Genomic DNA, 7,735 nt, shown 5'->3' on the forward strand with positions numbered 1-7,735 from the left:
ATTGAAAACAAAAGAGGCAGCACTTCAACTGCAATTTCAAATCTCACCATGATTGGAGATTGCCAACCAATCAATGTTCAAGGAGTTAAAGATAAGATAGACCGGACACATACAAATGACCAAAACATTAATCCAGCATTTCCCTTTATTTTAACAAAAATGCTTGAACAGTTATAATCTCTTTTCTTCAAACAATTGTTGGATATGCATATCCTAACAATTGTTAACTGCAAAGCAAAGCACTAACCAACAAACTAAACTTCGGAGAAAGTTTCGGATGTCTAATGACTTCACATCAACCATCTCCTCATCCTTAAATTCCTCTCTGAAATATATAAAAAGCATTCCATCAATTAACCATAAAAAAATAAAAATAAATAAAAACTGTATACAATAAATGTTAATGGTGTAGACAAATGCATAGTAATTGAAGGGGAACACTAACACACTGGGTATAATAACAGTTGGCAGAGACCTAGCCTTTCAAAGCAAGGGTCATGGGCTTGAAGCTCTATTCATGGGGCTATGGCAGTGTAAAAATGAACTAGTGCACGGAGCAATATACTATACTATTCAATTCACTTAATTGATATTGCAACCAAACTTCACGTGTCCCAGTGCAGTTCACCCACCAGTGAATCTTCAGCCTCCACAAGATTTTTGAATAATCACTAAGTTGTGTACTTTCTCAAAGTTAGTGATTTGTGTGTGTCAGAAGCACATATCCCACTAAAGACTGCAGATGAATTGAGCCAAGCGGGGTGTTTGGCTATTACACTTATTGCCCCCTTCAAAATATTTTCCACTCACTAGGTGATGTTTCCAACAAAAAAGAAAAATAGGTAAAAAATGGCAACACATCCAAACGAGTGTCTAACAGGTTTTCGTGCTGGCAGCCATCACACACATGTACATCCCCTTTAGGGATGTGTCCAATGGCGACGCTACATAGAATGAGTGGTGTCAACTGAACCCACAAAAAAAAATAAATAAATAAATAAATAAAAATGTATATACTACATATACTTTTTTGGTTTTAGGATTTGAATGATATTTGATAGATAGAATTTATTTTGATGATTATTTATTATCTGTTAAGCTTCATTTTGGCTATAAAAGATCTTTACCAAATGCAATTAAGAATTATCCTCAATTTGTAATATTTGAATTAATATTTAACTCTCAAAATAAATCAAAGCAGATAATAAATAATCACCAAAATAAATTATGTCTAACAATCTCCCATTTTTTGATGATGGCACACCATAATGTTTTGTTTTGTTTTTTAGTGAGGAAAACTTCCCCTCAAGTTATGCTCCCCTGAATGTTTACTTAAATAGAATAAAGCAAGATAACAAATAAGATGGAAATCATGATTATGAGTAAAGCACATTAAATTAGACAAATAAAGTACACAAAATGTGATACCAATATTTCATGTTCAGGACTGTTAGAAGATAGAAAGAAAACAAGATCAAAACAAAAAAATCATTAGAGTTTTACCAATATTTCTCCCCCTGTGACATTATCAAAAATAATAATAAATCACTACTCAGAATCTGGAAGTGGTGGAGGGAAGTGATAGTGATAGATGGCATCAACTTGGGCCTCATTGTGATTAACACAAGTGTTAAGTGCACCAAATTATTGAATCAAGGAATTTTGAGCTTTAACAAATTGAGTCATTTATTGTGCCTTTGTTGTTCCATGTTAGGCGTTGATTATAGCATTCCTGCTCCATAGCTAAAAAGTCTGTCCAATATGCAGGAGGCGGTGGGTGGGGTGTTGGCATGGCAACTTGAAGATCTTCCATGGAAATCTCAGGAGCAGTCATAGCTCCTAGCAGAACATCACCTCCTCCAGCATGGTTGATTATGTATTCACTGATGTCGGAGGCAATATGCGATTTTGGCTCTTTGGCAAATCTGACTTTGAAGTGTGTTAGGAGCTTTGTCAACAAGGCTCCTAAAGCTAAGGATTTGTCTCATGAAGAAGAAACAAGAGCCATTTCTCTCATTATGATGTAGCACAAATCAATACAAGGTTGTCAAGATCGCAATCCGGATCGTAGGATCGTAGGATCGTACGATCCTACGATCCAATATACACCATTCGATCCTACGATCCAATATACACCATTCGATCCGACTCGTGCTTTGGATCGACCCCAGATCAGGATCGTGGTGGGATCATTTTGGGATCGTTAGGATTGCATCTAGATCGTGACTCCATGCGATCCAGATTTCAAGGATTTTTTTGGCAACTTAAAAGCAAAATCGGGAACAAAAATGAGAGAAACAGAGAAGCTTGACCTGTTGCAATTAGGGAAATACAAATTGAGGAAAGAGATATTCAACATCAAACAAAGAAGCATGACCTATTGTGACTCCAGGTACGCTGTTTCTTCTTCTTCTTTGTTGCTGTTCAAACTGTCTGCTTGCTCTTTTTTTTTTCTTCTTTTTCTTCGATGTTCCTCTGTGTTGTTCTTCTTTCTTCATTGCTCAGCAGCTCTTCTTTCTTCACTGAATCACCTCTTTGGTTTTTTTTTTTTTGCTCTTATTTATTTATTTTTGTTTCTGTAAATTATATTATATATAAATATATATATTTGCTCTATAAATATACATTCTTTTTGCTCTTATTGTAGCTCTTTTTACTTCTTTTTTTTCTTCTTCAAATTTCCTTGTTCTTCTTTGTTGCAATGCTATAATGCTACTATTGTTTTCATTAGCTCCTAAGAATGGAAATTAAATCATGGACTTTTTTTTTTTCTTCTTCAATTTTCTTTGTTCTTTTTTGCTTTGTAAATATACATTTCTTTTTTTTGTTCTTCTTCAATTTTCCTTGTTCTTCTTTAATTTTCCTTGTTCTTCTTTGCTGCAATGCTATAATGCTACTGCTGTTTTAAAGCCTTTTTACAATTTCCAATTTTTACATGGGCTTGGAATTTCTTTTAATTTTTACAATTTGCAATTGCTGCACACAATGTCGACCTTTGGTTCAGGAAGAGGGAGGAAGAGGAAAAATGTTGCTGGTCACAAATCTGATCTTGGCTGGGAACACGGCATTGAAGTGGATGCTGCAAGCAAAAAGGTAAAATGCAAATACTGTAATGTTACTCGTTCTGGAGGAATGTATAGATTAAAACACCATTTGGCATGCACTCATCAAATTGTTGAACCATATTCCCAAGTTCCGGAAGATGTTAGAGAAAAATTTATGAGTCTTTCAAGAACTCAAACATTGGAGTCTCAAAATAAGAAAAGGAGGATGCTTGATATTAGTGATGATGATTATGATGAAGTGGAATTATTGCATGCTTGTGGCCATGAAAACAAACAAAAACATTATGGGCGTATGGATAAATATGTGGTGAATAAGTCTCGGCATCAAAATCAAAAAACTATCAATCAATTATTTAAGAAAGGAGAGAGATGATGTTTGTCAAACAATTGCCCGATTTTTTTACACTAGTGCAATTCCTTTTAATTGTGTCAACAACCCTATATTTCCACTTATGATTAAGAAAATTGGAGATTATAGAAAAGGCCTTGTGCCACCATCTTACCATGAAATTAGGTGACATTTTTAAAAAAAGAAGTGCAAGAGACATTGCAATTACTTGACGAGTTCAAGGAACAATGGAACAAGACCGGGTGTACAATTATGTCCGATGGATGGTCGGATAGAAAGAGAAGATCAATTTGTAATTTTCTTGTCAATAGCCCTAATGGAACTATCTTTCTATCATCATTGGATACATTCGACATTTCAAAAACCGGTGAAAAGGTTTTTAAGACGTTGCATGAGGTTCTTGAGAAGGTTGGAGTAGAGCATATTGTGCAAGTGGTGACCGATAATGCTTCTAATTATAAGTTGGCGGGAGAAATGTTAATGGATAAGAGGAAGAGCTTGTTTTGGACACCTTGTGCCGCTCATTGCATAGATTTGATGTTAGATGATTTTGAGAAGCAAATCCAACTTCATCGAGTTACAATTAAAAAAGGAAAAAGAATTGTGGCATACATTTATTCAAGAACAAATCTTATTCATTGGATGAAGGAGTTCACTAAAGGTATTGAACTTATTAGGCCCGTGGTAACGCGGTTTGCCAGATCTTACTTGACCTTGAGGTGCCTTCATGAGTAAAAAGGTGCATTGTTCTCTTTGTTTACATCATCCAAGTGGAGGAATAGTCGATTTCCAAGGTCTGAAAAGGGTAAAAAAATTGAAGATATTGTTTTAGATAATCGTATTTTTTGGAAGGGCGTTTCTATGTGCTTGAAGGCTGTGGTAACTCTAATTAAAGTACTTAGATTGGTGGGATTTGGATGAGCATCCGGTGATGGGATTCATTTACGAGGCAATGGATCGTGCGAAAGAGGAAAGGGATTTGGATGAGCATCCGGCGATGTGATTCATTTACGAGGCAATGGATCGTGCGAAAAAGGAAATTCAAAGCAATTTTAAAAATGTTTTCTCATGGTAAACTTTTATTTAGTTAAACTTATTACTTTACTACTATATTTCTCTAAACTTTTTATTTGTTCATTAATACTCTTTATTCAATGGTGTTAGTTATGATCCTATATGGACCATTATTGATAGAAGATGGGAATCTCAACTCCATCACCCATTGCATGCCGCAGCATACTTCTTGAACCCTCAGTTTCATTACAGTCCGAATTTTCAGCCCGATGCTGAGGTTAAAATTGGGCTGTACAAATGTCTTGAAAGAATGATTCCTGATGTTAATGAGACGGTGAAGATAGATTTGCAAATTGATGCATTCAAGAGTGCAAGAGGACTCTTTGGCATATAAAATGCAATCATGACTAGAAAAAAGAAATCTTCAGGTGTTTTTTTATTTTTACTATAAGTTGATTTGTATCGTTTTTAATATCTTATTATTTGTTTTCATTTCATCAATTTTAAATTTATAACTAAACTTTCATGTAGCTGATCGGTGGGACTCTTTTGGTGATGAATGCCTTGAGTTGAAGAGGTTTGCAATTAGGATATTAAGTTTAACATACAGTTCATCAGGGTGTGAGCGAAATTGGAATACTTTGAGATGGTACATTCAAAGCGGAGGAATCGTTTGCACCAAAAGAGAATGAATGACTTTGTGCTTGTCATGTACAATTTGAAATTGAGACGACATATGAATAGACAAGCAATCGTGAATCCATTATGTTTGGATGATATCCCATCAGATGATGAATGGATAACAGAGAGAGAGACTCCGACTCTTCCAAGAGAAAGAAATTAGTTGAGTGTGCTTGATAGAAATGCTCGACATGGATGTGATTCGGATGAAGACGAAGTGGAGGCCCTTGCAAGGAATTTGGAACAAGCTTGTAAGTTTATGTATGCATCTTTTAGTTTTAATTAGAAATTATAACTTTAATTTTACTTTTAATTTTTTTGTTTACTCCAACTTAGGTCGTGATCATATTGGCAGAGAACATGATGAAGTTCATGAAGTAAGTGATGATGATGCTATGGATCAAAACATGGATGCTCGAAGGGATTTTGATCATGACTTTGAGGATGCTACTATTGGTGAAGACATTGAGGACTTGGATGGCACCGGGGGTGGTGATGATGATGATGTGGCAATGATTAATGCTGATTGTGGCAATAATGATGATAATTTCGGCGACAATGATGACTTATTATAGTCTTTTATTCGTTCTTCCTTTATTTAGTTTGTTTTGTTTTCATTAAGAAACAATGCAATGGTGTGCAAGTGTTGGTATTTGCTTTTATTATGTTTTTGACTTCTTTTTTTGAAAAAAAAAGTTTGAATGCTACATTGAATTGCTATATTTCTTTTTTGGGGGCTTATTCTATATATATATATATATATTGATAGTATTATTTAGTTATATAAAAATTATTGCAATTTTTTATCATTTTAGTGGATCTTATGATTCTCGATCCAATCCTACGATTCGATCCGACAGACCCCCAAAACGATCCTATGTAGGATCCCGATCTTAACAACCTTGAATCAATAGAGTAACCAACCTCAAAACAATAAAGCAGGTAAGCATTAAAAGTGGGAACAACATCATTGTGACTTGCTTCAGGAGTGACATTCCCTATTAAAAAGCGGTGGAGAATGCAAAGATGGGGTTTGAGGTGTTTGGCTTGAAGGTGTGACCTGGTTGTTTTGCTAATACAAATGGTGGAATAAACTTCATTTATATTTCCCACAATTTGAGCCATTTGTTCCTCGGTTTTGGAAATAGATTTGGTAAGGACTTGGTTCAACATTAAGGTCTTGTTTGTCATAACCTAAAAAAGTCAAAAAGTCACTATCCTTTTTAAGTCACATCATCTTATTTAAGTCACATCACCTCTCCACCACATCACTTCAAACTCAACCCATACCCAACCCATATTTCATAAAAAGTCAAAAAGTGCACTTATTTAGATCATCCCAAACCACCCCTAAGAATAGTGGTCAATGCGGAAACATTAAACTCAATAAAATTGCCTTTGACATAGGAGTTAATAGTGTAATCGTCCTCTTCACATTAGAATGGTGGAGGTGCAAATAAAATAAGGCAATAAGACAAGGATATACCTTTTTAGGCAAATTTATCAAGTTTTACCATCCCATGGCGTCAGGTTTAGCCATCAAGAGAGCATCATACTTTGGGACAAGATTGACTCTTCGGTCCGTAGTGATGGAGTGGGATGACATGGCTGCAAATTCTTGTTCTTAGTGCTGTGTGAGGAAGTCGATAGTTGGATATTGTTGTTTTTGATGTGAAGACTGACCTGGCTCTCGAGCTCGAGGCTTCTTAGTGCAAGGAGCCATAACTGTGTACTAAGGAAAATGAAACAACCATGTGACACGATTAGAGAATCAAAAGAAGAAGAAGGAAAAAAAAAATTGGCCTGACCAGTCGTCTGGGTGGACAACCGGGAGGTCGACCACCCCCTGAACCGTTTTAAATGCACCCAAAATCGCCTACTCTCTCATTCTTTCCCTCACCATTTCGCCTGTGTGCCCTAACTCTTAAATTTTCATATCTCCTTCCCCAAAAACTCTCTATGATCACAAATTTCATCAAATCTTTGCACAAACCCAAATAAGTTTTTCCTACATTTCTTGCTTTACTTCATGATTTTGCTTTAAACTCCATGATTCTACTTGAGATATACATCTTTGTATGGGTTTTGTCCCAAACTGAAAAATGGTGAAATCATTTCATCATTCTTGCTTACTACTTGAATGTTTTGCTTAGAATGACATAGATTGATGATGCTTGGTTCATACTCTTTGATCTGTGCTTAAATGAATTGATTTACTTGGCTCCACATGTGTATATATATATATATATATTTATATCTACCTATATATACTCTTGTCCTGGTTTATCATCTTCTAACAAATTGCTCAAGCTTAGGCTCTTTCTCTTGCTAATTTATATTAGGGATTGCAGTTTGTCTATTATTTTTGGCCCAAACTTCATCTACTCTGTAATGCTTCACCATCTTGTATTATTTTCTTATATAATGTTTTTTGAATGACGGTGTACTGAATAAAATGTCTTAAATGCAAGTTGTAAGCTTTGAATCTTGTTCTTGAATTTCTTCTCTCACAGGTTCTTGCAAAATAAGAATGATTTTTGGCCATTGATAATCACAAGTTGAAATAAATTTTTTTATGCTCGCAACTTAGCATAATCATTTGCAGGACATGATTTTTTTTTTTTTT

The 7,735-nt window shown here is 35.1% G+C and overlaps 1 protein-coding gene across 1 annotated transcript; it reads left to right on the forward strand.

Moving 5' to 3' along the window:
* The first annotated feature begins 2,985 nt into the window (after positions 1-2,985).
* Positions 2,986-5,684, forward strand: LOC145820335 (uncharacterized). The gene is made up of 5 exons (XM_082915628.1): positions 2,986-3,355; positions 3,602-4,075; positions 4,317-4,413; positions 4,579-4,814; positions 5,446-5,684. The coding sequence occupies exons 1-5, from the start codon at positions 2,986-2,988 to the stop codon at positions 5,682-5,684; spliced, it is 1,416 nt and encodes a 471-aa protein (XP_082771754.1).
* Positions 5,685-7,735: the final 2,051 nt, after the last annotated feature.

This window comes from Camellia sinensis, chromosome 1 (genome assembly GCF_055761805.1).
Source record: "Camellia sinensis isolate YWXY chromosome 1, ASM5576180v1, whole genome shotgun sequence".
NCBI classification, from domain to species: domain Eukaryota; kingdom Viridiplantae; phylum Streptophyta; class Magnoliopsida; order Ericales; family Theaceae; genus Camellia; species Camellia sinensis.

Bases quoted from the DNA above. Each gene is read 5' to 3' on its own strand.
- LOC145820335 (XM_082915628.1), top strand. From the start codon at position 2,986: ATGTCGACCTTTGGTTCAGGAAGAGGGAGGAAGAGGAAAAATGTTGCT. The intron at 4,414-4,578 runs GTGATTCATTTA...CAATGGTGTTAG, and splicing joins TTGGATGAGCATCCGGCGAT to TTATGATCCTATATGGACCA. The intron at 4,815-5,445 runs GCATATAAAATG...ACTCCAACTTAG, and splicing joins GAGTGCAAGAGGACTCTTTG to GTCGTGATCATATTGGCAGA.